The sequence below is a fragment of the Calonectris borealis genome, chromosome 2 (genome assembly GCF_964195595.1).
Source record: "Calonectris borealis chromosome 2, bCalBor7.hap1.2, whole genome shotgun sequence".
NCBI lineage: Eukaryota > Metazoa > Chordata > Aves > Procellariiformes > Procellariidae > Calonectris > Calonectris borealis.
This window is the reverse complement of record NC_134313.1, coordinates 171,163,661-171,191,569: the sequence shown is the minus strand read 5'-3', so window position 1 is coordinate 171,191,569 and position 27,909 is coordinate 171,163,661. Positions and strand designations below refer to the sequence as shown.

The 27,909-nt window shown below is 73.3% G+C and overlaps 3 protein-coding genes across 7 annotated transcripts; 1 reads left to right on the top strand and 2 right to left on the bottom strand.

Annotated features, from left to right (window-relative positions):
• Nucleotides 1-314: 314 nt before the first annotated feature.
• ABCB8 (ATP binding cassette subfamily B member 8) lies at nt 315-4,857 on the bottom strand. Of its 4 annotated transcripts, none has more exons than XR_012672773.1 (16): nt 4,752-4,852; nt 3,967-4,246; nt 3,580-3,735; nt 3,400-3,494; nt 3,200-3,305; nt 2,968-3,129; nt 2,789-2,874; nt 2,613-2,710; nt 2,417-2,522; nt 2,280-2,313; nt 2,048-2,184; nt 1,842-1,936; nt 1,411-1,544; nt 1,132-1,279; nt 518-700; nt 315-440 (listed from the first exon to the last, which is right to left on the bottom strand). XR_012672773.1 is itself a non-coding variant. In XM_075144474.1 (16 exons), exons 1-16 carry the CDS (start codon nt 4,838-4,840, stop codon nt 360-362), a joined length of 2,058 nt encoding a protein of 685 aa, XP_075000575.1. In that variant the 5' UTR covers nt 4,841-4,857; the 3' UTR covers nt 315-359. The 4 variants fall into 4 exon arrangements, 3 of the variants coding, with proteins under 3 accessions (XP_075000575.1, XP_075000576.1, XP_075000577.1); XM_075144474.1 differs by having other exon boundaries at nt 518-768; nt 4,752-4,857; XM_075144475.1 differs by lacking the exon at nt 2,968-3,129 and having other exon boundaries at nt 518-768.
• Nucleotides 4,858-5,033: 176 nt separating this feature from the next.
• Nucleotides 5,034-13,048, top strand: ATG9B (autophagy related 9B). 2 transcript variants are annotated; one of them, XM_075144472.1, is made up of 15 exons: nt 5,034-5,434; nt 8,109-8,223; nt 8,578-8,621; nt 8,764-8,828; nt 8,955-9,125; nt 9,212-9,353; nt 9,462-10,210; nt 10,308-10,461; nt 10,533-10,712; nt 10,855-11,100; nt 11,176-11,387; nt 11,595-11,697; nt 12,164-12,254; nt 12,416-12,543; nt 12,639-13,048. In XM_075144472.1, the coding sequence occupies exons 2-14, from the start codon at nt 8,124-8,126 to the stop codon at nt 12,526-12,528; spliced, it is 2,370 nt and encodes a 789-aa protein (XP_075000573.1). In that variant the 5' UTR covers nt 5,034-5,434; nt 8,109-8,123; the 3' UTR covers nt 12,529-12,543; nt 12,639-13,048. The 2 variants fall into 2 exon arrangements, with proteins under 2 accessions (XP_075000573.1, XP_075000574.1); XM_075144473.1 differs by lacking the exon at nt 5,034-5,434 and adding an exon at nt 5,913-5,931 and having other exon boundaries at nt 8,959-9,125.
• Nucleotides 13,049-13,484: 436 nt separating this feature from the next.
• NOS3 (nitric oxide synthase 3) lies at nt 13,485-26,887 on the bottom strand. The gene is made up of 26 exons (XM_075144485.1): nt 26,797-26,887; nt 25,621-25,769; nt 25,162-25,310; nt 24,311-24,473; nt 24,058-24,149; nt 23,798-23,939; nt 23,580-23,719; nt 23,168-23,342; nt 22,969-23,070; nt 22,664-22,858; nt 22,517-22,590; nt 22,262-22,406; nt 21,986-22,090; nt 21,809-21,876; nt 21,584-21,700; nt 20,939-21,113; nt 20,724-20,853; nt 20,129-20,207; nt 19,460-19,647; nt 18,756-18,934; nt 16,248-16,458; nt 15,534-15,621; nt 14,906-15,027; nt 14,318-14,466; nt 13,772-13,966; nt 13,485-13,696 (listed from the first exon to the last, which is right to left on the bottom strand). Exons 1-26 carry the CDS (start codon nt 26,885-26,887, stop codon nt 13,574-13,576), a joined length of 3,546 nt encoding a protein of 1,181 aa, XP_075000586.1. The 3' UTR covers nt 13,485-13,573.
• Nucleotides 26,888-27,909: the final 1,022 nt, after the last annotated feature.

Genomic DNA, 27,909 nt, shown 5'->3' with positions numbered 1-27,909 from the left:
GGGGGGTCACACAAGCGTCCCCCCCCAACCGGGGGGGGTGACACAGGGGACCCCCCCACCCACGCAGGACCCCCGTGGGCTGCGGAGCCAGAGCCACCACAAGCCATGGACAGGCAGGGAGAGGCGGGGTCAGCCCCGCCAGCCCCGCCCCTAAATCAAACGTCACTCCCTCCGCGGCTCCGCCCCCCCTCCCCGCTGCGAAGGGCGCCCCCGAGCGGTCCGGAGGACCGCTCGGGAGCGCCCTTCGCAGCGGGGGGGGGGAACGGGGCCGGTGGTCCCCGCCCCCCGCAGCACCACACAGCAGAGCCCCCACAGCCGCCTTCCAGCCCTGGTTTATTGGGGAGCAGCAGGGGGGCGGCTCAGGATCGGTCCTTGGTCTGCCGGCGGATCAGCTCGGCGTAGAGACCCCCCCGTCGCACCAGCTCCTCGTGGGTCCCTGCCTGCGGGGATGGCGGAGACGGGGTCACCCATGTGGCTGCCCACCCCGCGCCCGCTCTCCCGCCCCGGCGCCGCTCACCTCGGCCACCCGGCCCTGCGCCAGAACCACGATGAGGTCGGCCCCCCGGATGGTGCTGAGGCGGTGGGCAATGAGCAGCACCGTACGGCCCGAGACGGCGCGGTCCAGCGCCTCCTGCACCACCTTCTCTGACTGGGCGTCCAGCGCGCTCGTGGCCTCATCCAGGATCAGGACGGCGGGGTCCTTCAGCAGAGCCCGGGCGATGGCGATGCGCTGCTTCTGACCCCCCGAGAGCGCCGCGCCGCGCTCGCCTGATGGGGACCGCAGGGGTGCCGGTGCTGCCCCAGCCCGGGGAGAGCCCCCCGGATGGGGAGAGCCCCCTCCCCAAGGACGGGAGTGGAGGGGTGCAGCCGTGTTCCCACGCTGCCTCCCGCACCAGAGCCAGGGAACCCCCCAGGAACGCCAGCACCCGCTGCTCCCCCCCGGCACAGCCTCGCGCCAGCGCTGACCGGCAGCCGGTGTCCCTGGGGGCACCTGGGCTGCCTTGGCCAGGGTCTCGTGCTCGTCCCTCTGTCCCGAGGGGCGGCCGAGCCGGTTTGGGAGTGCCTGCCCGCCTCCCACCCCCGCCATGCCCCACTCCGTGGCGCGCAGCCCAGCCGGGGCCCGGCACATACCCACGACAGTGTCGTAGCCCTCGGGGAAGCTGCGGATGAAGCCGTCGGCGTTGGCGAGCTGGGCCGCGGCGTACACCTCCGCATCGGAGGCTCCCGGCTTCCCGAAGCGGATGTTCTCCATGATGGTTGTTCCAAAGAGCACCGGCTCCTGGGGCAGCGTCCGGCCCCTCAGCACCGAGCCCCGGATGCAGCCACCTCCCTCCCCGCCCCTGGGGGTTCCCGTCCAGCGCCTGGGGGAAGCGCCCCACGGCAGCCCTGCGCCCCACGGCAGCCCCGAACCTGGCTGATGAAGCCGATGACCTGCCCTCGCAGCCAGGAGGGGTCCAGGGAGGAGATGTCGTGGCCGTCCAGGGTGATGGTGCCCTGCGTGGGCTCGTAGAACCGCTCCAGCAGCGCCGCCACCGTCGACTTCCCTGCGGAGGGGAGCCCTCAGCCCGCGGCACCGCCCGGCCGCGCACCCCGGTGCTCCCCAGCTCCGGCCGCGAGCCCTGGCCTCGCAGCGAGCTGCTGGGCGGGCAGGAGGCGCAGAGGCCGGTTCCCAGTCCCTGGCACCCACTGGGCTCACTGGGCAGAGGACTGGGGCGCAGGAGGATGCGCTGGGGACCGGCGAGAGGCTGAACTGGCATCCCTAGGGAGGCCGGGCTGGCTCCCGTCCCCCAGCCAGGGGGTCCCCTGCCCTCGGGGTGCGGGGAGGGCCGGGGGGCCGGTACCTCCTCCGGACGGTCCCACGATGGCCACCGTCTTGCAGGGGGGCAGGGTGAGGCTGAAGTCCCGCAGGACCAGGTAGCCGGGGCGGGTGGGGTAGCTGCGGGGAGAGGAGCAGGGGGCTGCGGGAGCACGGTGCCGGCCCCCAGCCCGCAGGGCAGCTCGGGGGGCTGGACGGGGGGGCCGGATGGGGGGGGCCGTGGTGGCTCACCTGAAGGAGACACGGTGGAAGCAGATGTGGCCGAGCAGGGAGTGGCTGGGGATGGAGCCCCCCCCCCGCAGCGCCACGCTGGGCTCCAGCGTCAGCAGCTCGAAGACGCGGGCGCCGGCGCTCAGACCTCGCACCACCTGCGGGGACGGCGGCGGGAGCACCCCCTGGTCCTCCGGCCCCCCACCCCTGCCCCCCAGCCTCGGGGAGCCAGTGGGAGCCCCCCCCCACCTACCTGCCCAAGCAGGATAGAGATGTTGGCCATGGACCTGCCGGTGCACAAGGGGAGAGGCCGAGCTCAGGGCTGCGCGCCGGGCAGGCTGTGGCACGCCGGGGGTGCCGGGGGTGCCGGCGCGCTGGTCCTGCCCTGACCTTTGCACTGTCTGCGAGGCCACCAGGAAGGACATGAGGTCGCCCGGCGAGAGCTCGTCCCCGGCCATCAGGGAGCCGCCCACGAAGATGGTGCCCAGGACGATGCCTGTGGGGCGCGGGGCGGAGGTGGGACCCAGGGCACCGCGGGGTGCTGCCCCACGGCAACGCCAGGTCCTGCCCCACGGCACCCACTCACCATTGAGCGCCAGGTTGGAGAGCCCCTGGAAGGCGGCGATGCCCAGCCCCAGCCGCTCGTTCAGCCAGCCGGCGCGGTCCACCTCGGCACAGTACAGCCTGCGGGCAGGGATGGGGCTGACACCCCCCCGGCCCCCCGCCACCCCCGCCGGGCAAGAGCCCCCGCCGCCCCCTTACCCCGCCTGCCGGTCCTCCATGGCGAAGGCGCGCACGGTCCGGACATTTCCCAGCACCTCGTCTGCCACCCCGGTGGCCTTGGCCACCTGCGGGGAGAGGGGCTGGTGTGGGACACCCCCTGCTCTGGCCCCGGGGGGTTGGGGTCCCTTGGGGGGGTGTCGGGGCGAGCGCGGGGTTACCTGCTCCTGCGCCCGGCGGGAGAGGCTGCGGAGGCCGGCGCCGATGAGGGCCCCGGCGCCCACCAGCGCGGGCAGCGCCACGAGCAGGAGGCCGGTCAGCTTGGGCGAGAGCAGGTAGAGCGAGACGAAGCAGCCCGCCGTCTGGGTGCCGCTGCGCAGGCCCTGGGGAGGCAGGCAGGGTTGGGCGCTGGGGGCTGGGGGGGCCGAGGGGGTCCGGTGCCGCGGGCCTCACCTGGGAGATGGCCAGCTTGAAGGAGGACTTGAACTCCTGGATGTCGGCCGTCAGCCGGTTAACCAGCTGCCCCGTCCGGTTGGCGTCGAAGAACGCCACGTCCTGCCTGCCGGGGGGAGCGGCGGTGGGCTGGGGGACCCCCATGCCCTGTCCCCGCGCCCCCCACACCCCGTCCCCGCACCCCCCGCAGGGCGTTATACCGGAGCAGGGAGACGAAGAGCGCCTTGCGCATGCTGCCCGCCACCTGCTCCCCGACGCGCGCCAGCAGCGCGATGTACCCGAAGGTCAGCAGCCCCTGCGGAGGAGAGGGGCTCGGGAGGGGCACGGGGCAGGGGCAGCCCCCGGGGACCCCCCGCCCGCCTCGGGGTGCCGGCGCCCACCTGCAGGCAGTAGACGGCGAGCAGGCGCAGGGCCGGGTGCCGGGCCTCCTGCAGGTAGCCGGTGATGCGGCCGCGGGCGCAGCGGGCCACCACGTTCACCAGCTGCCCCAGCAGCACCGGGATGCGGACGTTGAGCAGGGCTGCGCCCAGCGCCAGCTGCGGGGATGGCGGGTGTCACACCGCGGCATGGGGACAGCAGGGATGGCGGGTGTCACGCCATGGCACCGGGACGGCAGGGATGGCGGGTGTCACACCATGGCACCGGGACGGCAGGGATGGCGGGTGTCACACCACGGCACCCGGACGGCAGGGATGGCGGGTGTCACGCCACGGCACTGGGACGGCAGGGATGAGGGGGACCGTGGCCACCCACCCGCCCCTGCTCACCACCACGGCCGCCGAGAGGGCCAGGAGCTGGGGGCGCAGGAAGGTCCAGAATGCCGGCCAGTCGAAGGCGGGCTCCGGCCGGGGCTGCGCGGGCTCGGGGGGGACGGGGATGGTGGGGCTGGTGGCCTCCTGGCAGCGCACGGCCGTGCCCAGCAAGCCGAGTGCCACACAGGCTGTGGCCGGGCCGGCCAGGAGCAGGCAGCGTGGGGCTGGCGGTGCGGGACCGGGGGGGAGCCGAGGGGGGCTGGGGAGCCCCAGGCGCCCCCCCCCATACCTGAAACTGGGGAGAGGGGTGAGCACGGGGCGCCTGAACCGGGGGCCAGCCCTGGGAGGACCCAGCGAGGGCTGCCCCCCCCCGGCACAGCCAGCCTCCCCATGCCGCTCTAGGCTGTCCTGGGGCAGGGGACACTCCCATCCCCCCCCCTCCCCCCTTGGCTGAGTGCCAGCACCCAGACCCCTCCGCTCTCCCCCCAGGCCCCACCAGCACCCCCATACCAGCGTTTGGGATCCCACCGCCCCCACCCTGATCCCAGTCCCGCTGCCCCGAGGTGCCCACGGAACCCTGCACCCCCTCGGGAGCCCCAACCCCCGGGCACCCCCCCACTGCACCCCCGACCCCCTGACCCCCGGGGACCCCAGAGTCAGGGCTCCCCCCACCGCCCAAGGGACCCAGGACCCCAGGCTCCCCCCGACCCCCCGGGGACCCCAGAGCCCGGGCTCCCCCCACCCCAAGGGACCCCGGAGCTCGGGTTCCCCCCCAGGGGACTCCGGTCCCTCCCCGGTACCTGCGCCCCGGGGCGGGGGGCGGCCGCAGCGCAGCGGGGACGGAGCGGAGCCCGGCCCGAGCGCCGAGCGCCCGCAGCAGCAGCAGCATGGCGGCCCGCCGAGCCCGGCACCCCGCGGGGGCGGCACCGGGGCGGGCAGGGCCGGCACCGGGGCGGGCAGGGGCGGCACCGGCTGCGGCGGGCGGAGCCCCAGCACCGCGGCCCGGGCCCTGCGCCGGCCCCGACCCGCGCCGGCCCCGCACCGGCACCCGCAGGGACGCGCACCCCGACCGCCCCCCCCCCCGCCCGGCCCCGCGCCCCCGACCCTCCCCGGAGCCTCCTCCGGCACGCCGGGGCCGCCGGGGCCCTTGCTCCTCCCCGGGCCCCGCTCCGGGAACCCGGGCCCTGCACCGGGTCCCGTCCCCCGGACCCCCACCGGCACTCCGCACCGGGACCCCCAACACCCCCGGACCCCGCACCGGTCCCGCCTTACCCGCGCTCGGACCCCGCTCCCCACGTCGGGGCACCCCCGCGAGACCCCCGCCCGCCCCCCCGGTGCCGGTGCCGGTGCCGCTGCGGCCATGCCCGGCGGCGGGACGCGGTCCTGGTCCCGGTCCCGGTCCCGGGGCGGGTGCGGGGCCAGCTGAGAGCCCGGCACCGGGGACACCGGCCCCGCGGGGACCGCGCCAGCGCCGAGCCAAGAGGTGAGCCGGGCCGGGGGCCGGAGGCAGCGGGGGGCACCGGGGACGCGGGGCACCGGGGAGCACGGAGCACCGGGAACGGGGGTCACCGGGGACGGGGGGCACCAAGGGATGGGGACACGGGAGTGGCCGCCCCAGCATGGCCCCGAGCGGTCACAGTGCCCCGAACCCCTGGTGCAGGGTCACCCCGCTCCTTCCCGGGGTCCCTTGGCCCGGCCGCTGTGGGGACGCTGCACCCGGGACCCCCCGCACCCACGCCTGGCCCGGCCGGGGGACACGGGGACACCGGCTGCCAGTGCTTGCACGGGGCAGATGTGTCCCCACAGCATCATCGGGGTGCCCATGTCCCCGTGGGGTGTGCATGGGCCCATGGGGTCCAGGTGACTCTGCAGGGCCATCGAGGTGCCGGTGCCTGTCTGTGTGCGGGGCCGTCCCCACGGGAGTGTCCCCAAGGGGTGGCTGTGTCTCTGCGGGGTGTGTGTCACCACGGTGCTACTGGGGTATGTGTCACTACGGAGCGTGTGTCACCGTGGGGCCGTCACGCTGACTGCGTCCCCATGGGGGTGCTTGTGTCCCCACCGAGGTGGGTGTGTCCCTGCAGGGTCGTGGGGTCCCTGTGTGGACACACGTGCCACCATGGGGACACTGGGGCGCGCGTGTCCTCACAGGGGTCACCGGGGCCCTTGCCAGGGTGCGTGTTCCTGGGAGGCCGGGCTGTCCCCACGGGTGCCCGTGTCCCCTGGGGCTGTGCCAGGGCGCGCGGGGGACCAGCGTGTCGGGGGGGGTTCCCGGGCTGCCCTGCCCCGGCACGGGGGTCCCCTCATTGGCCCTCGGCCCCCCCAGCTGTTTACGCCGCCCAGGCTATTTTCGGGCGCACCGGCCCCGCGGGTATTTTTGGCCGCTTGGTGCGGGGCACGTGGTGGAAGGGCCGCACCGGTGTCACCAGCGGGCGATGGCCGGGGACACTCGATCCCGGGGGACACGGTGGCTCTGTCCCCAACGGGGAGTTGCACAAGGCCGGGGGTCAGCGCAGGGACGGTGTGTCCAGCGGTGCCCAGGTCTCTGCCGGCCGCGGCCGCGTCCCTCCTGCTGAATCACTGCCCCGGGGCCTGGGGCTCCCTCGTGCCCGCGGCCTCGCCGCACCAGCCCCAGTGCCGTGAGTCAGGCCCCGGCAGCGCCGCGGCGGGGTGGGGCTGGACGGCATCACCTGCGGCCGCCGGCCCGGCCGGGCACTGGCACTGGCCACGGGAGGGGACGCTGGTGGCGTGCGGGGCTGTGGGAGCACCGACCGGCGGCGGTAAGGGGAGGGCAGCGGGGGCCGGATGGGGGGGTCCTGTCCTGCCCCAGGGGGTGGGGGTCACATCCTGCCCTGAGAGTCCAGGGGTCCTATCCTGTGCTGAGGGGAGGGGGTCCTGTCCTTCCCCAAGGGGCTGAGGGTCCCATCCTGCCCCAGGGTCCAGGTGTCCTGTCTTGCCCCAAGGGGTGTGGGTCCCATCCTTCCCCAGGGGGTGGGGGTCTGGTCCTGCCCTGAGGGGAGGGGGGTCCTGTCTTGCCCTGGGTGCTGGGGGTCCTGTCCTTCCCCAAGGGGCTGAGGGTCCTATCACGAGGGGAGGGGGGTCCTGTCCTGCCCTGAGACTTCAGGGGTCCCATCCTGCCCCAGGGCAGTGGGGGTCCCATGCTTCCCCAAGGAGCTGAGGGTCCCATCCTGCCCCAGCTGAGGGGTCCAGGTGTCCCCTCCTTCCCCAGGGGCCGGGGGTGCTGCCCTTCCCCAGGCGGGGTGGGGGTCCTGTCCTGCCCCAAGGGAACTGGGTCCTGTGTTCCCCCAGGGGCTGGGGCTCCTGTACCGAGGGCTTGGGGTCCCTCCTGCCCCAGGGCCCAGGGGTCCTGCCCTGCCCCAAAGGGGTTGTGGTCCTGTCCTCCCCGGGGCCGGGGCTCCCCGGGGCATTAAGAGGCCACCAGGGCTTGGGAGCTGGCCCTGAGCTTGGTCCTGTGCCCCGGCTGCTCTCCTGGCTCTGGGCTGCTCACTGCCCCAAGGCTCCGTGGGGTGGGGGTCCGTGGGGTGGGGGTCCGTGGGGTGGGCGTCCTTGGGGACGGAGGTCCATGGGGAGGGTGTCCGTGGGGTGGGGGTCCATGGGGTGGGCGTCCTTGGGGACGGAGGTCCATGGGGAGGGTGTCCGTGGGGATGGGTTCCACTCCACTCGGATTGGGGGGGGGCAGTGCAGCATGGCCCGAGGGGTGGACGCGGGTGAAGCGGGGGTCTCTGCGGGGCCGGGTGGGGGTCTCTCCCCGGGAGCTCTGGCCCCGCGGGGGTGTCATAGCCGGGTGCTGGCGGTGATCCAGCCAGTGGGACGGGCCGGGTGGCGTGCGCGGCGTGGCCCTGCCCGGGGCCGTGGCCGCGGTGCGGGAGGCCAGCTCAGGCCGCCCGAATTTGGGGCACGCGGGTGGCGCTGCGTGACCTCGCCGGCATTTCCGGCTCCCGGCCGCGGGGCAGACAGCTCAGCCCAGCTCGGCACGGCTCGGCACGGCATCCCCGTGCCCCACGGCTGGGCTCTGGCTGCCCCACGGCCCATGGGGCTGGAGGGGGGCTCCGTGCCCCCGGGCACCCCCGCTGCCAGGGTCTGTGCCGGGCGGGGGTCCCTGGGCCGCGGCGGCGGGTGCCGACGGGCGTCCCCGGCAGGCGGTGCGGCGGGCGATGGCGGCGCAGGGGGAGTACCGGCGCCTGGAGGACTTCGAGGAGGACTCACCCCCCGGCGAGGAGGAGCTGCTGGTGCACGTCACCGAGGGGCTGCAAGGTAGCGGGGGTCCAGACCCTGCCGGGGGGGTCCGGGCCGCTGCGGGGGGCAGGTCCTGCCCTGGGGGGTGGGGGTCACAGCGGGTGGTCTGGGGGGTCACGGCCCCCCGCCGTGGGGCACAGGCTGGGGGGCTCGACCAGAGGGGAGGCAGGGCAGCCTGCGGGGTGTGCAGGCAGGGGGGGCAGGCCCAGCCCTGCCGCGGGTGGGGTGGGGGCACCGGCCGCCCCCCGGCCCTCCAGCTGGTGACAGGCGGGGGGATTGTGGGTCCCAGGCGGGGGTGCCCCATGGATGGGGGACGTGGGGGGCCAGGCCATGGCCCTGGCTCAGTCCCTGCTGTTTTTCTCTCCTCGCCAGACTCCTGGCACCACATCAAGAACCTGGATAATTTCTTCACCAAGATATCCTTGCAGGGCCCCTGCCTGGCTGCTGCCCAGCCCTGCCCGCGGCCGGCACCGTGGCGGGGGGGTGGGGGGACCCTGGTGCCGAGGGGGGGCGGGGGGTCCGGCACCACAGGCACATGCTCCTTAACGCACCCCCAACATCTATCACTTCCACCAGAAGAACGGCTTCGCCTGCATGATGCTCTCCGACCTCTTCGAGCTGGTGTAAGTGCCGGCGGGATGCCCACCCCCACCCGCTACGCCGCGCCGTGCCGTGCCATGTTGCACTGTGCCACGCCGTGCCAGGCAGCCGCGGGGTGAGGGGCCGTGCTGATCCCCCGCCGCCCCCAGGCAGTTCCTGTTCGTCGTCACCTTCACCACCTTCCTGCTGTGCTGCGTGGAGTACGACGTCCTCTTCGCCAACCGGCCGCTCAACCACAGCCACGCCGGCGGGGCAGCCCCCGACCGCAGCAAGGTGACGCTGCCCGACGCCATCCTGCCCGGCCCCCAGTGCGCCCAGAGGTGAGGAGGGGGCTGGGAGCCGCCAGCGCGGTCGCGCAGGAGTCCCAGCGCCGCCGGGTCCCCGCCTGACATGTGTCCCCTGCCAGGATCCGGGCCAGCGGCTGGATCATCTTCCTGCTGGTGATGGCGGCCGTCTTCTGGCTGTACCGGCTGGTGAAGGTGCTCTGCAGCCTGCTCAGCTACTGGGAGATCCGCACCTTCTACATCAAAGCCCTCAACATCCCCTCGGTGAGCGGGGCTGCGGGGAGGGGGCTGGCGGGGCGGGGGCCGACCGTGCTGTGCCGAGCCGAGCCGTGCCGTGCCGAGCCGGCATCAATTGGCGTGTCGTTGGTGCAGGAGGGGCTGTGCAACTACAGCTGGCAGGAGGTGCAGGCGCGGCTGATCTCGCTGCAGCGCCGGCAGCAGATGTGCGTGCACAAGAGGGAGCTGACGGAGCTGGACATCTACCACCGCATCCTGCGCTTCAAGAACTACACGGTGGCCATGGTCAACAAGTCGCTGCTGCCCGTCCGCTTCCGCTTGCCGCTGCTGGGCCCCGTTGTCTTCCTCACCCAGGGCCTCAAGTACAACCTGGAGCTGCTCCTCTTCTGGGGCCCCGGCTCCCTCTTCCAGAACAAGTGGAGCCTGCGGCCGCAGTGCAAGCGGGCGGGCGCCCGGCGGGAGCTGGCCCGGCGCCTGGCGCGTGCCATGGTGCTGCTGGGGCTGGCCAACCTGCTGCTCTGCCCCTGCGTGCTGGTCTGGCAGCTCCTCTACGCCTTCTTCAGCTACGCCGAGGTGATCAAGCGGGAGCCGGGCAGCCTGGGCGCCCGCCGCTGGTCCCTCTACGGCCGCCACTACCTGCGCCACTTCAACGAGCTCAACCACGAGCTGCAGGCGCGGCTGAGCCGCGGCTACAAGCCGGCCACCAAGTACATGAACTCCTTCACCAGCCCGCTGCTGACCGTGCTGGCCAAGAACGTCGGCTTCTTCGCCGGCTCCATCCTGGCCGTGCTCATCGTCCTGACCGTCTACGACGAGGACGTGCTGACAGTGCAGCACATCCTCACCGCCATCACGCTGCTGGGGCTGGTGGTCACCCTGGCCAGGTGGGTGTGCCGGGCAATGCTGGGCCGGGCCATCGGCGGGCACGGGGGGCGGCGGGGTGGCCGGGCAGGAGGTGGGACGCCTGCCCCCCGCCCGCAGGTCCTTCATCCCCGACGAGCACACGGTGTGGTGCCCGGAGCAGCTGCTGCAGCGTGTCCTGGCCCACGTCCACTACATGCCCGACCACTGGCAGGGCAACGCCAGCCGGTCGGAGACGCGCGGCGAGATGGCGCAGCTCTTCCAGTACAAGGCGGTGAGCGCGGGCAGGGCTGGGTGGGCGGCAGGACCCTCCCGCGCCCCCTGACGCCCCCCCGCTGCCCGCAGGTCTTCATCCTGGAGGAGCTGCTGAGCCCCATCCTCACGCCCCTCATCCTCATCTTCGCCCTGCCCGCCCGCGCCCTGGACATCGTCGACTTCTTCCGCAACTTCACGGTGGAGGTGGTGGGGGTGGGCGACATCTGCTCCTTCGCCCAGCTCGACGTCCGCAACCACGGCAATCCTCAGGTTTGGGGGTCCCGGGGTGGGGGGGTCCCGGGGTGGGGGGGTTCCGGGGTGGGGGAGTCCCGGGGTGGGAGGGTCCCGGGGTGGGGGGGTCCCGGGGTGGGAGGGTCCCGGGCACGGCCCCGCTCACCCCCCTGCCCCGCAGTGGCTGTCGGCCGGGCAGACGGAGGCCTCCGTGTACCAGCAAGCGGAGAACGGGAAGACGGAGCTGTCGCTGATGCACTTCGCCATCACCAACCCGCGCTGGCAGCCGCCGCCGCCGAGCGAGCTCTTCCTCAGCCACCTGAAGGAGAAGGTGCAGCAGGACGCGGCCGCCGCGCCGCCTGCCCAGCGCATCCTGGCCGAGGGGCCGCTGGGCACCTCCCTCCTCTCCGACGACTCGGCAGCGGCGGTGAGCGGGCTGGGCGGTGGGGCTGAGGGGGCACGGGGGTCCCCGCTGGGGCTGCCCTGACGCGTGTCTCCGCAGCCGGACGGCTTGCTGGCCAGCGTCCTGGCCCGGCCCATCCTCTCGGCCAGCGGGCTGGTGTCCTGGGACCGCCGCTTCGCCCAGCCCTGCAGCACCGCCAGCGCCGCCGCCAGCGTCCTGGCCTCCCTGGCGTCCCCCCTGCCCGGGCGGGCGCGCGGCCCCTCTGCCGACAGCCCCGGCTGCCACAGCGACCGCCTGCTCCCCGAGGAGAGGTCCTGCCGACGGGGGTCTGGGGGGGCCTGGGGGCTTGCACCCCCCCCGGGCTGGTGCCGGGGGGCTGGGGGGTGATGGAGGGGCGTGGGGCGGGGGTGTCGTGGAGGGGCGGGGGTGTCGTGGAGGGGCGGGGGTGTCATGGTGGGGAGGGGGTGTCGTGGCAGGGCCCCACGTGCCGGCGGGGTGCTCACCGGCTCTGCCCGCAGCCTGCTCCTGAGCGAGTCGCGGCTGCGCAGCCTGAGCCGCTCGGCGCTGCTCTCCGAGGTGGCCTCGGCCGAGATGAGCCTCCACGCCATCTACCTGCACGAGGTGCGCCCCCCGCCCTGGCCACGCGTCCCCCGGCTCCCCGGCCCGCAGCACCCCCGGGGCGCAGGTCCCCTGCCATGCCCCTGCCTGTGTCCTTGCCCACGGGTCTTGCCTGGCCCTGGCACCAGTCCCTGGTCCCTTGTCCCGGCCTCTGGTCCCCAGTCCCTGGTCCCCAGTCCCGTGCCAGGCTGGCCCCTGCGCTCCCAGCTCCGGTGTGTGACCCCCCCTCGCCCTGGCTTTGGCTGGGGACCCCATGGCTGCTGCCAGACTGGGTGTTGGGGGCGAGGCACCGCGGCCGGCATCATTGCAGCCATGTCCCCCCTTCTGCCACCCCTTTGGGGGCAGAGGCGGTGTCCTGCGCTGGGAGCCCCCCGCCCGGCCACCCCATGGTGAGGCAGCTTGCTGTGATGGGGGGGCTCTGACCACCACGATGGGGGTCTCTGACCGACCGCCCCTCCCACCCTTCCAGCTCCACCAGCAGCAGCAGCAGGGCCCGGGGCCCCAGGCCGTGGGGGTGTGGGTGGCCGCAGGGGCACCCAAGCCACCCTCCGTGACTGCAGGTGAGCACCGTGCCGGGGGCCCCAGGGGACCGGGGACACGTGCTGGCCCCCGTCCCCTGTGGGGCCGAGCCCAGAGACGGGGCAGCTGGGGGGTCCCGAGGGCCGGGACCCCAGGCAGGGGCTGTGGGGCCGGGGTGGCTCTGACCCCCCCCACGCCCCAGGCTCGGCTGCCAGGGCCTCGCAGGCTCAGCACCGGGAGATGCCGCTGGGCGGCTGGGCCGAGGAAGAGGAGGAGGAAGAGGAGGAGGAAGAGGAAGAACAGACGACGGGCTAGCCAGCCTCGGCTCTGGTGGGTGAGGGGCTGGGGGCCAGCAGTGGCCAGCCGGCGTGCGTGCCAGCGCCCTGCTGCCGGGGTTGCTGCTGACGGACCCGTTTCCTCCGCAGGGTCCTGGGCGTGCCGAGAGCTCCCGGTGCTGCCAGGCACGGTGCCGGGAGAGCTGCCAGGAGGTGCTGGCTGGGACCGGGCGCAGCGGGGGGGCTCACTGCTGCCCACCATGCTGCCTGGGGGCCGGAGCGCAGGGTGGTCCGGCCAGCCCTGCCCGCATGGGCCCCCTGCTCCGGTGCGTGGCCTTGCCGGTGGCCCCGCTGCGGTGCGGGGTCAGGGGTGCTGCCGGGGGCAGCCAGCCCCGCCAGGTGCTGTATCTATGGGTGGGCACAGGGTGCCCGGGCTGCCCCTTCCCGGGGCTGGTGCCATTCCCGCTCCTGCTGCCTGCCCGGGTCTCTGCCTGCTGCGGTGCCCTGCCCCGGGCACCAGCCGCGCCGAGCCGCCGTGGGAAATAAAGGTTTACAGACGGGCTGTGCCCAGCGGTGACTGCGCCCCGGCGCCGGCGGGGGGCTGGGGGGCCATGATCTGGGGCTTTGCAGGGGGAGGCCGTGGGGGTGCGGGGGGCAAGGCCGTGGGCAGAGCTGTGGTGGTTCGGGGTGTAATGCTGGGGCACGTGGGCAGATGGCTGCGGTGGTGCCGGGGCGGTGCCGCTCGCCTGCAGCTGCGCAGGTCAGAGCCGTGGGGACCGTAGCCATGTCCCCCCATCCCACCCACCCACCCGCTGTTTCCAGCTGCCCCATGTCTGCCCCATCCGTGGCCCTGTCCGTAGGTCTGGGGACACCACGCGGGGGGCGGCCGGGTGACCCCACCCCAGAGGGGCCGCAGAGCTCGGCCCACCAGTGCCCACCCACCGTTCCCGGCCACGCGCAGTGCCGCCCCGGGGGAGGCGAAGCGCCGGGCCGGGGTTATCAAAACTAAACCTTTACTGGGGAGGCGGCGCTGCCTGCAGCGGGGCGGGGGGAGCAGCCGTGGGGCCCCTCCTGCCCCGGCGCGCTCAGGGGGCCGGGCCCGGCTGCCGGCGCTCCTGCATGGAGAAGGACTGGCTGCGGATGCGGAAGGCCACCTCCTGCGTGCGGAAGGTGAGGCCGAAGATGTCCTCGTGGTAGCGGTTCTTGTCCTGGGGGAGCAGGCGTCAGGGCGGCGTGCCGGGCACGGTGCCAGTACCGCCGTGCCGCGCATCCCCGGCCCTTACCCGCAGCTCGCTGATGAAGTCCCCCGCCTGCCCCAGCGTCATGCCGGCCTGCTGCACCAGGATGTGCTGCACCGTCTGCAGCACCTCGGTGGCCATCGTCACGTCCCCGCAGACGTACATGTGCCCGCCGCTCTGGCACAGCACCCAGTGCACCTCCGCGGCCAGCTGCGTCCGCAGCACGTCCTGCACGTAGGTCTGGGGACACCGCGCCGGGGGCGGCAGCTGATACCTGGCACACGGCCATGGCCCACGCCCATGTCCCCATCCCCACTCTGCCCCTTCGCATCCTGTCCCTGTCCTTGTTTCTGTCCCCATCCTCATCCGTGTCCCCATCCCACCCTTACTTCCATCCCTGTCTTTGTGTCCCCCACCCTATCCCTGTCCCCTCCATTTCTGTCCCGGCCCTGTCCCCGTCCTTGTCCCCATTGCACCCCCGTCCCCAGCTCCATCCTCGTCCCAGTCTGTCTGCATTCTTGTCCCCACCACCATCCTGTCCTGGCCCCCACCTCCATCCCTGCCCCGGTCCCGTCCCCGTCCCCATCCCACCTTGGGGGTCCCTGGCTCGCGGGAGAAGGCGGTGAGGACCTGGCTGAGGGCCCCCCGCTCCTGCGCCTCCTGCATCTCCTGCCGGTAGATGTGGTCCAGCGCGGAGGAGCGGCAGCCGAACACCAGCACCATGCTGCCCAGGGGGCCGCCTGCGGGGGGCAGCAGCCGGGGGGCCTGGCCCCGTGTCCCCACCTCCCCGTGCTCCGTGTGCCCACGGCCCCATGTCCGTGTCCCCCCAGGTCCCCGTACCCTGCATCCCCGCTCCCCCGTGCCCTTGTGTCCCCACGTCCCCCACCCCTGTGTCCTAGCGCCCCTGTGCCCCCGTGCCACGCGCCCCCGTGTCCTCCCATCCCCATGCTGCCCCGCCCTTCTGTCCCCACGTCCCCGGCCTCCATCCCCTTCCCCCTGCCCCACAGCCCCAACCCTGTGCCCCACACCCCTGCGTCCCCGTGCCACGGTGTCCTTGTGTCCCCGTGTCCCTGGCCTCCACCCCTGTCCCCAGCCCCACGTCCCCGTGTGTCCCTACGTCCCCGTCCCCAGCCCCGTGTCCCCACGTCCCCCCTGTCCCCACGTCCCCCCGTCCCCGACCTCCGGTCCGCAGGTGGTGCAGCCGCTGCTGCCAGAAGCTGCGGAAGGGAGCGACGCCGGTGCCGGGTCCCACCAGGACGCAGGGGGCCTCGGGGGCGGGCGGCAGCCGGAACGAGGGGGCCCTGCGGGCAGCGGGTCACCGGGCGGCGGGGGCGGGACAGCGCCCGGCGGGGGCGCAGGGCGTGCCGGGAAATGGAGTCCTGGGGCGGGGCGCAGGGCGTGCCGGGAAATGGAGTCCTGGGGCGGGGGGGCGCAGGGCGTGCCGGGAAATGGAGTCCTGGGGCGGGGGGCGCAGGGCGTGCCGGGAAATGGAGTCCTGGGGCGGGGGGGCGCAGGGCGTGCCGGGAAATGGAGTCCTGGGGCGGGGGGGTGCAGGGCGTGCCGGGAAATGGAGTCCTGGGCCGGGGGGGGGGGGGGGGCGCAGGGCGTGCCGGGAAATGGAGTCCTGGGCACGGGGAGGGGGCTGGGAAATGGAGTTGGGGGGGCTGCGCTGAGGCCTGCTGCCCGGTGGGCGGGGGCACCGAGGGACACGCTGTCTGGGGGGGAGGCAGGGGGTCAGGCGGGGGGGGTCAGGCGGGGGGGTCAGGCGGGGGGGTCAGGCGGGGGGGTCAGGCGGGGGGTCCCTTACCCCCGGATGAAGGCAGGCACCGTGTCCCCAGGCTGCAGCCGCGCCAGCCAGGTGGAGCAGACGCCGTAGTGCAGGGGGCCCTGCCCATCTGCGGGGAGCCGAGCGGCTGGAGGGGCCGTGGCAGGCAGCGCCCCGCAGGCAGCCCCCCGGCAGGGGCTGGGGACACCGCCATCCCTGGGCAGGGCTGGGGGACGGGGGCCCTGGGGGCCTGGGACAGTGCAGGGGGGACGGAGGGTGGCTGGTGCCGGAGGGGGGCCATGACCCCGGGGGCTCCACCACGTCCAACGGCAGCACCTGGGCACCGCGTGATGGGGCTGGGCGGGACCCTGGAGGGGCCCTGGCAGACCTGGAGGTGCCTGGGGGACCCTGGAGGTGCCATGGGGGACCTGGGGACCCTGGAGGTGCCCGGAGGACCCTGGAGATGCTGTGGGGACCAGGGGGATGCTGTGGGGACCCTCAAGATGCCCTGGGGACCAGGGGGATGTCCTGTGGACCCTAGAGATGCCCTGGGGACCCTGAGGACCTGGAGATGCCCTGGGGACCTGGAGATGCCCTCGGGGCCCTTGAGATTCCCTGGGGACCCTGGAGGTGCCCTGGGGATCAGGAACACGGGGCGCTGGGAGCAGGCATTGCCGTGCGGGTGGCAGGACAGAAGGTAGCAGCCCCCCGCCCGGGGCAGCCGCCGGTCCCCACCGCCACCCCCGCCCCACTCACTCTCGCTGTGGTAGGTGACGACGGCCACGGTGAGGTGGATCTCCCCGGGGCTGGGGCCGGGCGCGGAGCTGATGGAGTAGTAGCGCGGCTGGAGCAGCGGGAGCTGGGTGAGCAGCAGGGCGGCCGGCAGCCCCACCGAGGGGAACTCCTCCAGCACCTCCAGCAGCGTGGGACACCGGAACCACTTCCACTCCTCGTACAGCCGGGCGTCCTGCAAGACACCCAGCTGGGCCACGGCCACCGCAACCGGCACCCCAGCCCGGTGGGGGCCCGGCATGCCAGCCAGAGAGGGGCCAGCATCCCAGCTATGGAGGGACCCAGCATCCCAGTATCCCAGTATCCCAGCCATGGAGGGGCCCCGCATCCCAGTATCCCAGTATCCCAGCCAGGGAGGGGCCCAGCATCACAGTACCCCAGCCAGGGAGGAACCCAGCATCCCGGTATCCCAGCCAGAGTCCCAACATCCTAGCCAGGGAAGGTCCCAGTATCCCAGTCAGGGAGGGACCCAGTGTTCCAGTGTTCCAGTATCCCAGTATCCCAGCCATGGAACGGCCCAGCATGCCAGTACTCCAGTATCCCAGCCAGGCAGGGTCGCAGCATCCCAGTATCTCAGCCACAGAGAGTCCCAGCATCCCAGCCATAGAGGGACCCAGCATCCCAGTATTGCAGCCATGGAGGGACCCAGCATCCCAGTATTCCAGTATCCCAGCCACGGAGAGATGCAGCATCCCAGTATCCCAGCCATGGAAGAACCCAGCATCCCAGCCACAGAGAGTCCCAGCATCCAGGTATCCCAGCCACAGAGGGGCCCAGCAGCCCAGCATCCCAGACAGGGAGGGGCCCAGCATCCCAGTATCACAGCCAGAGAGGGTCCCAGCATCCCAGTATCCCAGTATGCCAGCATCCCAGCCAGGGAGGGTCCCAGCATCCCAGTATCCCAGCAAGGGAGGGGCCCAGCATCCCAATATCCCAGCCAGGGAGGGTCCCAGCATCCCAATATCCCAGTCAGGGCGGGACCCACCATCCCAGCATCCCAAACAGGGAGGGACCCAGCATCCCAGTATCCCAGCCAGAGAGGGTCCCAGCATCCCAGCCATGGAAGGGCCCAGCATCCCAGTACTCCAGCAACATCCCAGTATCCCAGCCAGGGAAGGTGCCAGAATCCCAGCATCCCAGTCATAGAGGGAACCAGCATCCCAGCATCCCAGCCATGGAGGAACCCAGCATCCCAGTATCCCAGTATGCCAGTATCCCAGCCAGGGAGGGGCCTAGCATCCCAGTATCACAGCCAGAGAGGGTCCCAGTATCCCAGTATCCCAGCAACGGAGGAATCCAGCATCCCAGCATCCCAGCCAGGGAGGGGCCCAGCATCCCAGCATCCCAGCCAGGGAGGGGCCCAGCATCCCAGTATCCCAGCATCCCAGTATCCCAGCCAGGGAGGGTCCCAGCATACCAACATCCCTGCCAGGGAGTGTCCCAGCATCCCTGTATCCCAACCATGGAAGGGCCCAGCATCCCAGTATCCCAGTATCCCAACATCCCAGCCAGGGAGGGGCCCCACATCCCAACATCCCAGCCAGGGAGGGTCCCAGCATCCCAGTATCCCAGCCAGGGAGGGGCCCAGCATCCCAGTATCCCAGCCATGGAGGAACCCAGCATCCCAGTATCCCAGTATCCCAGCATCCCAGCCAGGGAGGGGCCCCGCATCCCAGTATCCCAGCCAGGGAGCGTCTCAGCATCCCAGCATCCCAGCCAGGGAGGGGCCAGCATCCCAGCAAGGGAGGGGCCCAGCATCCCAGTATCCCAGCTATGGAGGAACGCAGCATCTTAGTATCCCAGTATCCCAGCATCCCAGCCAGGGAGGGGCCCCGCATCCCAGTATCCCAGCCAGGGAGCGTCCCAGCATCCCAGCATCCCAGCCAGGGAGGGGCCCAGCATCCCAGCCAGGGAGGAACCCAGCATCCTAGTATCCCAGTATCCCAGCATCCCAGCCAGGGAGGGGCCCCGCATCCCAACATCCCAGCCAGGGAGGGTCCCAGCATCCCAGTATCCCAGCCAGGGAGCGTCCCAGCATCCCAACATTCCTGCCAGGGAGGAACCTAGCATCCCAGCATCCCAGCCAGAGAGGGAACCAGCATCCCAGTGTCCCAGCCAGGTAGGGTCCCAGCATCCCAGTGTCCCAGCCATAGAGGGAACCACCATCCCAGTGTCCCAGCCAGGGAGGGTCCCAGCATCCCAGTGTCCCAGCCATAGAGGGAACCACCATCCCAGTATCCCAGTCATGGCAGAACCCAGCATCCCAGTATCCCATCCATGGAGGAACCCAGCGTCCCTGTATCCCAGTGTCCCAGCCAGGGAGTGTCCCAGCATCCCAGCATCCCAGCCGGGCAGGGACAGCCGCACCCAGCACCTGTCCAGGCATCCCGGGCTGGGGGACCGCAGTGCCCAGCATCGCTGCCAGGCTGGGACCCAGCACCCAGCACCCACCCCCGGCCCCCCGGCCCCCACCTGGCTGAGCTGCTGCAGGCGCTGGCGGTCCCCCGGCTCCCGCGCCAGCGCGGCCAGGAGCTGCAGGAACTGGGGGCTCGGCGGGGCCGCCACGTCCAGGAAGAAGGTGAGCGCCTGGGCCAGGGTGCAGGGGGGCAGGCGGCTCTGCGGCACCCAGGGCCGGGCGGGGGGGCACCCGCCTGCGGGAGAGCGGGAGGGGAGGGGATGGGGATGCCCAGTGCCTGCCCCTGCCCCAGCCCCTTCCCCTTCCCCGGCTCCTGCCCTTTCCGTAGCCCCAGCCCCAGCCCCTGCTCCTGCTCCAGTCCCTTCCCCTTCCCCTTCCCCTTCCCCAGCCCCAGCCCCAGCCCCAGCCCCTGCCCCAGTCCCTTCCCCTTCCCCGGCTCCTGCCCTTTCCGTAGCCCCAGCCCCAGCCCCTGCTCCTGCTCCAGTCCCAGTCCCTTCCCCTGCCCCTGCCCCTGCCCCTGCCCCAGTCCCTTCCCCTACCCCAGCCCCAGCCCCTGCCCCTGCCCCTGCCCCTGCCCCTTCCCCTTCCCCTTCCCCTTCCCTAGCCCCTGCCCCTTTCCCAGCCCCTGCCCCTTCCCGTTCCCCTGCCCCTTCCCGCTCCCCTTCCCCTTCCCGTTCCCCTGCCCCTGCCCCTTCCCGTTGCCCTTCCCAGCCCCTTCCCCCGTCCCGTCCCGTCCCGTCCCGTCCCCGGCGGTCCCTACCGCTGGGGTCCCCCTCCAGGCTCTCCACCAGGACGGGCTGCTCGGGGGGCGGGGGGTCCTCCACCCGCGCCAGCAGCCCCCGCACCAGCTCGGGGCGGTTGGCGGGGAAGACGCCGAGGTGGTCCCCGGGCTGGTACCGCAGCTCCGCCTGCCCCGCCGAGTCCAGCCGCACCAGCAGCGTGGCCCGGCTGCGCGGGGGGTCAGCGGGGCCGGAGGGGTCCCGGGGGTGCAGGGGTCCCGGGGGTGTGGGGATCTGGGCGTGCGGAGGGTCCCGGGGATGGGGGGGTCCCGGGGTTGTGGAGGGTGCCCGAGGATGCAGGGGGCTCGGGGCTGTGGCAGTCTGCGGGTGTGGGGCTCCCAGGGCTGTGGGGGTCCCGGGGGTGCAGGGGGTCCCGAGGCTGTGGGACGGTCCCAAGGATGCAGGGGGTCCCGAGGATGCAGGGGGTCCCCGGGGGTGCAGGGGATCCCCGTGGATGGGGGGGTCCCCGGGGGTGGCGAGGTCCCGAGGGTGGGGGGGTCCCCGAGGATGCAGGGGTCCCTGGGGGTGCGGGGGGTCCCCGGGGGTGTGAGGGGTCCTGGAGGTGCATGGTTCCCGGGGGTGGGGGGACCCTGGACATGGGGAGGCGGGGGGGTGCCGCGGATGGGGGATCCCGGGGTGGGGGGTCTCACCTGGACTCCTCGCTCTGCAGGTTCTCCACGGAAAGCACCGTGCAGGGGAACACCCGGCGCTTGTGCAGGTGGGAGAGCCCTGGGGGGCACAGCGGGCTGGGGAGGCATGGGGGGGCACGGGGGGGCTGGGGGGCATGGGGGGGCACGGGGGGGCTGGGAGGGGATATGGGGTGGCAGGGAAGACTAGGGGGGGCACGGGGGGTGGGAGATCACAAGGGGGCTGGGGGGTTCAGAGAGGGTCCTAGGAAGGGATAGGGCGGTGATGGGGGGCTGGGGTCACAGGGGGTCCTGAGGGGTTTCATGGGGGGCGGAGGTCACGCAGAGGCTGGGGGGTCATGGGGAGAGGCTGGGAGGAGATGGGAGGTGATGGGGGTTTTGGGGGGTGTCATGGGGGGTCTGGGGCTGCACTCTTGGCAGGGTGCTGTGGGGATCCCACATTTGTGCAGGGGTGGGTGTCCCGGGGGGGCCGTGGGGCAGATGCCGGTGGTGGGTGGAGACCAATGCCGAGGGGCAGGTGGCTCCCCAGGGTCGGGGGCTCCCACAGGGGCCGGGGGGGGTCGGGGTGGGGTCGGGGGGCCTGGGGGGGTGGCGGTACCGGCCAGGGTCTCTGTGGCCTGGGGCTGCCCGACCAGCCGGTGCTTCTGGCGCTTCCAGCCCTGCGGGGGGGCAAAGAGCTCCTCGGCCCCCCCCGCCCCATCCCCTACGCAGAAGGTCTCGCAGGCGGCCTGGGGGCACGGAGGGGGCTGGTGGGTGGCGGGGCGGGGGGGGGCCGGTGGGTCCCCCCCCCCCTCGCCCAGTGCCCCCCCTGACCTGGAAGACGAGGCGGGCCCATGTGCGGAAGGACTCCTCCTGGGCGCAGAGCTCGTCGCCCTCGCCCATGGGCAGGACCCGCTCCCCCCCCAGCTCCTCCAGCCGCGTGTCCACGGCCCGGGCGAAGGCGCAGAAGTGGGGGTACGCCCGCGAGCCCAGCCCGAACACCGAGAACCTGCCGCCATGGGAAGGGGGGGGACTGAGCACGGTGAGCCCAGACCTGGACCCCCCCGCCCTGGGGTTGGACCCTGCCCTGCGGGTGGGGGGCACCCAGGGCTGGGGGTGGGGGATGCCCAGGGCTGGGTGTGGGGGGGACCCAAGGATGTGGGTGGGGGCACCCGGGGCTGGGGGTCAGGTGGGGGCTGTGGCAGGGGGCTGTGTGAGCAGGGCAGGGTGAGGGCTGTTACAAGCAGGGTTCAGGGTTGGGGACCCCCAGGGGCAGCTCCTGCCCCCTCCCACAGCCACGGCATGGACAGGGCTGGAGCTGCTGGTGCCAGGGCCGGTGCCCACCACGGGCTCTGCCCCCTCCCCGGCTGGCAACCGGCCACAGACCTGCCCAGCACCCCAGCCCGACGCCGTGCTCAGGCTAGGCAGAGGACCCCATCCCCTTCCCCATGGCTACGGCCGTGGCCGCGCCGGCGGTACCGCAGGGCACCCAGCGTGCCGGCGCTGTCGGTGTTGCTCAGCTGCCGCCGCTTCTTCTTCCAAGAGGCGACGAGCTGGTCCGACTGCGAGACGCTGTTGAACCGCAGCTTGTAGCTCCTGCGCGGGACAGAGCGCAGGGTGAGGGCAGGGCGAGGGCAGGGCGAGGGCAGGGTGGGCCCTTCCCCATCCCCAGCCGGGCACCCCCAGCCTCCCCGGGGTGCTCACTTGGGTGGCTCAGCCTGGGAGGTGCTGGTGTAGGGCGAGGTCATCTCCATCAGCGCCTTGGAGAAGCTCTGTCGGGGGCAGCACGTCACCACCTTGTCCCCGTCCCCATCCCCATCCCCATCCCATTCCCATCCCATCCCCATCCCCATCCCCTCTCCCCTCCCTGCAGCCCCTCACCTCTGCGCACTCGGGGGGGTCCCCGTTGCCGAAGGTGCTGGTCACCACCAGCACCAGGGTCTCGTGCTCCAGGGATACCACGTCGTACTCATCCATGCACAGCACCTACATGGGGGGGACACCAGGTTGGGACATGGGCAGGGGGCTGCAACCGGCGCCTCCCCCCACCCAAACCCCCCCCACGGGGCCAAAAAGGCCCCGTGGGGGGGGTTTGGGTGGGGGGAGGCGCCGGTTGCAGCCCAGGTTGCTGCTCCCCCCCGATCTCCCCCTGCCCACCTTGGGGTCGAAGGCACGTCGGAAGAGCTGGCAGAGGTTCCAGGCGTAGGTCCGGGATTTGCCGGTCTCGGTGGCGTAGAGGATGGTGGCCTTGACGCGGCGTGCCATCATGTGTCCCATCAGCTTGGCTGAGATCTTCACTGCGCTGGGGTGGGGAGCAGGATCACCGGGTCAGCGTCTGGCCCTGGCTCGGGGACCCATGGCCACTGATCCCCCCCCCAGAGACCCCACCCTACCCCAAGGGTGGGCACCTACTTGGCCACCTCCTTGAAGGTCTTTCTCCTGGTGACGGTGGTGCCTTTGGAGACATAGACCTTCCAGGCGTCGGGCTGTGGGGCGGGCAGGGGGTGAGCTGTGGGGCGGTGGGGCTGGGGGGCTGGGGGGCGGTGGAGCCGGGCCCACCTGGTAGCGGAAGGTGGGGCAGAGCTGGTAGTTGACCATCTCCTGGTGGAAGACGGGGGTGAGGCTGCCCGAGATGGGGGGCACGATCCAGACCCAGTCAGCTGGGCACCCCCCCCGTGTCCGCAGCTCATTCTCCATGTGCTTCACGAAGGACTCGGTGGCCGCGTGGTGGTCCACGATCGTCACCTTGGCCACCTGCAGGGATGGCGGGCTGTGGGGGGCTGCGAGCGGCCAGCGCCTGCCCCGGCGGTGTCGGGGTCCCCACGGCATGGCGGCACCAGCGTCCCCCCGGCCGCGTGTCCCACCTGGTAGCTGTGCAGCACGGCGATGTTCACCTCCACCGCCGCCTTGTCCTTCCAGAGGGACGAGGTCGTCCGCGTGTCCAGCCCCATGCGCAGGGCCACCTCCTGCCAGCGGCACGGGGGGGCTCAGCCCGGCTCCCCCAGGGCGCGGGGGTCGCGGTGGGGGGCGCGGGGCGGCTGGACCCCCCGCCGCGGGGCTCACCGGCAGCAGGTTGTAGCGCTGGCTGTCGCAGAGGTTCCTGGTGCCGATCTCGCTGCTCATGTACCAGCCGTTGAAGGGGGCCGCCGGGAACTCCAGCCCCCCGATCTCCAGCAGCATGTTGGAGACAGCGGGCAGCGCGTACCACCGCAGCCCCAGCTCCCCGAACCACTCCAGCCTGCGCGGGGAGGTGGGCTCCAGCCGGGGGCCCGCGCCGGCCCCAGCTCCCCAGCGTGGGTCCCCGACCTCCACCCCAGCCCCAGATCCCAGCCCCGCGCCCATCCCCTCCCCAGGGTGAGCGTGGGACCCCAGCCCCGCGGCCGGGAGGGGTGTCCCACTGGGGCCGGGAGGGGCCGGGTCCCTCGGGGCCGAGGGGGGCAGGCAGGGCCCGTGGGGGGGGCACAGCCCCACTCACGTGGGGTGCTGGAGGGGCACCTCGAGGACCAGCTCCGGCGGGAGGGGGAAGAGCTCGGGGGGCTCCTCGGGGCCCTGCAGCAGCAGCGGCAGCACGTCGAAGCGGCCGCCGCCGGGGCTCCAGCCGTGGTGGACGCAGAGCTGGGGGGCGGCAGCGTCAGGGCGGGGGTGGCACCGGGGGCGGCCGGGGGGTCCTGGGGTGCAGGGAGGTCTCCCCACCTCGGTGATGTCGATGTTGGCCGGGTCCCCCCGCACGGAGCCGTCGGGCTGCCGGTACCCGGCGTAGCGGATCAGCTGCGTGTTCCAGATGCGGAAATCGCCCCGGCCCGGCGTCCGCTGGGGGAAGATGGTGATGGCCGACCTGGGGGGGCCAGGGCGGGATGTCACCGACACCTCTGCCGGCTGCAGGGGCCGGCGGGTCCTGCCCCGGGTGGGGGGTCCGGCCAACGGCGAGCACAGCGGCCGGACCGGGCTCTCACCGAATGTTGCCGCGGTTGGTGGCGTACTGGATGTGGGTGCAGAGGAAGCTGAACATCTCCCCCACGCTGGCGCAGTCCCGGGCATCGAACACCTGCGGGGAGGGGTCAGGGGGGGCACGGCGGGACATCCCGCTGCCCCCCAGCCGCCCCATGGAGCACCCGCCCCGGGGTGACCCCCCTGGCATGGGGCAGGCGTGGGGCAGGCATGGGGCAGGGGTCCCCACCGGCGCCGGGGGGTGCCCCCCGCCCTCACCTGCAGCTTGTTCCACTGGATGCGGCCCACGCAGCGCGCGGCGTTGCGCCAGGCCTGCTTGGCCCCGAAGACGAGCTCGGGCTCCAGCAGCTGGTAGGTGCCGGTGGCCCCGATGGCGGCTTCCACCTCCCGCAGCCGCTGGGCGTGCGCCGGGGAGTTCTCCCTGCGGACGCCCCCGCGCCTCAGCCCCTCCTTGGGACTCCCCCACATGGGGTGTGGGGTGCCCCGGGCAGGGCTGGGGGGTGCCCTGGGGTGGAGGTGGGGATGGGGCGTGCTCGGGGCACAGCTGGGGCTGGGGCTATGGGGTACTTTGGGGCAGGGCTGGGGACGTGGGGTGCCCCAGGAGGGAGATGGGGATGTGGGGTGCCCTGGGACAGAGATGGGGCTTTGGGGTGCTTTGGGGCAGGGATGGGGTGATGGGGTGCCCCAGGGCAGGGCTGGAGCAGTGGGGTGCAGTGATGGGGCTGGGGCTTTGGGGTGCTTTGGGGCAGGGCTGGGGCTATGGGGTATCTTGGGCAGGGATGGGACCATGGGGCACCCCAGGGCAGGTGGGTGGCAGTGGGATGCTCTGGGGCAGGGATGGGGACATGGGGTGCCCTGGGGCAGGGATGGGGATATGGGGTGCTCGGGGTACAGCTGGGGCCGGGGCTTTGGGGTACTTTGGGGCAGGGATGGGGATGTAGGGTGTCTCAGGCAGGGCTGCGGCTGTGGGGTGCCCTGGGGCACAGCTGGGGCTGGGGCTATGGGGTATCTTGGGCAGGGATGGGACCGTGGGGTGCCCCAGGGCTGGGCGGTGGGGTGCCCGGGGCAGGGCAGGTCCGTGCCGTGGCCCCCCGCCGCCCCCCGCTCACCGCCGCAGGGACAGGTAGTACTGGGTGATGAAGTCCCGGGCCAGGCCCAGCAGCTCCTCGGCGGGACGGGTGCCCTCGGGGGCCGGGGCCGGCAGCGGCCGCGGCAGCACCAGTGAGCCCAGGCAGCGCTGCCCCGAGCAGGGCAGCTCCTGCGGTGGGGGGGTCACCCGGGGATCCTGCCACGGACCCCCGGAACCCAGCCCCGCACCCCAGCCCTGCATCCACATCCCCACACCTCCCACCCCTGCCCCCCATCCTCGTGCCCTCCAACCCTGCACCCCCAACGCTGCACCCCCGCCTCAAACCCCCAGCCTCACGCCCCCCAGCCTGACATCCCCCACCCCGTGCCTGCCAGCCCTGCAACCCCCATCGTGCAGCCCCCCTCCCCACACCCACATCCTGGTGCCCCCTAGCCCCACACCCCCCAGCCCTGCACCCCCCAGCCCTGCGCCCCCCGACCTGCAGGGCCTGGGCACAGAGCGTGTCGTAGCCGATGCTCCCCGTCTCCCAGTTCTTCAGCCGGGCAAAGCGGGGGGGCTCCGCCGGGCGGGTGGGCACCAAGCTGGGGGGTGACACGGCCCTGAGCCCTGCCCGGGCATGGAGGGGACCTTGGCAGCCCCCTGCCCGCCCCACGGGTGGAGCACAGCTGGGGGTCTTGGGGGACCCGGGGCGGGGGGGGGCACCCCCCACTGCACTTGCTCCAGCGGCTCTGACACCGGGACACTCATGGCCTCCGGCACCCTGGGGTGCTGGGACCTGCCCGTGGGGACAGGAGGGGGGCACTGGGGGGTGCTGGGATCAGTGGAGGTGGATTGTGGGGGGGTGCTGGGGACATGGGTGTGACTGGGGACCTCCCCAGCTCCCCGGCCCCTGGTGCTGCTGCGGTGGCCCCGGGCACCCGGCTCAGCTCCGTGGGGCTGGGCTGTGGGGCTGAGCTGTGGGGCTGGGCTGGGAGAGCTGGGGGGGGCGTGGGGCGTTCCTGGGCCTCGTGCGTGTGTGAGTGCGAACAATGGCCATGAGTCAGAGCGGGCTGCCGGCCACCGACCTCCCGTCCCGTCCCGTCCCCATCCCCGTCCCCATCCCTGTCCCCTCCGGGCTGGGGTCTCCCCACACCTCCCATCCCCACTCGACCCCACACGTCCCCTCCCCCTATTTCCCCATACGTCCCCATACATCCCACCCACCCCAGCACACCCTGGTAGGTCCCAGCACGCCCCACAGGCTGCCGGGGGCTGGCGGTGCCGCAGTGGGGCTGCTGGGGCACGCCGTGGGGCAGGGGACGCCGGCATGATGCCACGCGGCAGGGCTCTGCTGCCGACGGGCTCCCGCAGCTGCACCGTGTCCTGCCCCGGCGAGCCATGCACGCCACCCCGGTGGGGACACCTCTGGTGGGGACACATCTGCGGTGGGGACATGTCTCCGGTGGGCTCCGGCCACGTGGGGACGTCCCCATGCGCCATGGCAGGGCCAGGCAGGAGGGAGCCAAGCAAGGGGTCTCCATCGAGGCATGGGGGCCGGCAGCCTCCGTGTGCTGCGGCACAGTGGGTGCCAGTGCCCCGTCTGTCCCGGGGGTCCATCCCGCCCTGTCCGTCCCGTCCGCCCCGCGCACCCACCTGCCCCGCTCGGTGCCGGCGCTCTCCTCGGGCGCGGCGCTGAGCTGCCGGGAGCAGAGGCTGAGGCCGCAGGAGCGGGCAGCACCGGGCAGCACGGCCGGCAGGTTCCCCATCGTGCCGCCACTGAGCCGCCGGTGCCGGGAGCGGCCGCTTCCTCCGGCCGCGGCGGGGAAGTGGTGACCTCGGCCGCGCACGCCTCCGCCCCGCGCACAATGGGCGCCCCACCACCGCGACGCCGCCCGCCGGGATGTGGCTTGGGCCGCACCGGGGACCCCGCCGTGGGGCTGGGCGACGGGCTTCGGCCCCACTTGGCCCTCTCTGTGCCTGGGCACGCGGCCAGGGGGACGGGGACACAGCGGCAGCGGTGCTGGGGGGCGGAATGCACAGGACCCCCGGCCCAGCCACGGGGCCCCGGCACGGCCACAGGACCCCCAGCATGGCCATGGGACTCCGGCATGACCACAGGACCCCCAGCGCGGCCACGGGACCCCCAGCATGGCCATGGGATCCCGGCATGGCCACAGGACTCCCAGCATGGCTATGGGGCCCTGGCACAGCCACCAGCCCCTGGCATGGCCACAGGACCCCCGGCATGGCCACAGGACCCTCCCGCCTCCCCAGCCACAGAGGGGTCTGCCCACCCCCCGGCATGCCAGAGCAGGGGGGGCGAGGTGCCGTGGGTTGGGGTCTGCCACCCCCTACCCCCGCTGGGGCCAGCTGCCCCCCGTCCCCCTGCCACCCCTCCTGCTGGGTGCGGGTCCCTTGGGGGTCCCGTGTTTGTGCCAGGCGGTTGGGTGCCCCGTGGGCGTCCCAGTGCCCCCCCGGTCCCCTCCCGGCCCCGACCCGTGGGCTGTGGAGCAGACGTCCAGAGTGAGCCCCTGGCTTTCCCGGCCCCCCCGCGCAGGGCCACCACTCCCCACCCAGTTCCTGCCATTGATGTGCCAGGCCGCTCCCGGGGACCCCCGGCCGGACACCTCGGGGGGGGAGCTGCGCCCCGGGACCCTCCCCGGGGAGGGGAGGCTGGGGGTGCGGGGTGGTGGGGGCACCCTGGGGAGACGGGGCGGGATGGGGGGGTCATCCGAGCTATCGGCAGGGCTGGGAGGTCCCACGGTGACCCCCAGAGTGGGTGGGGGTC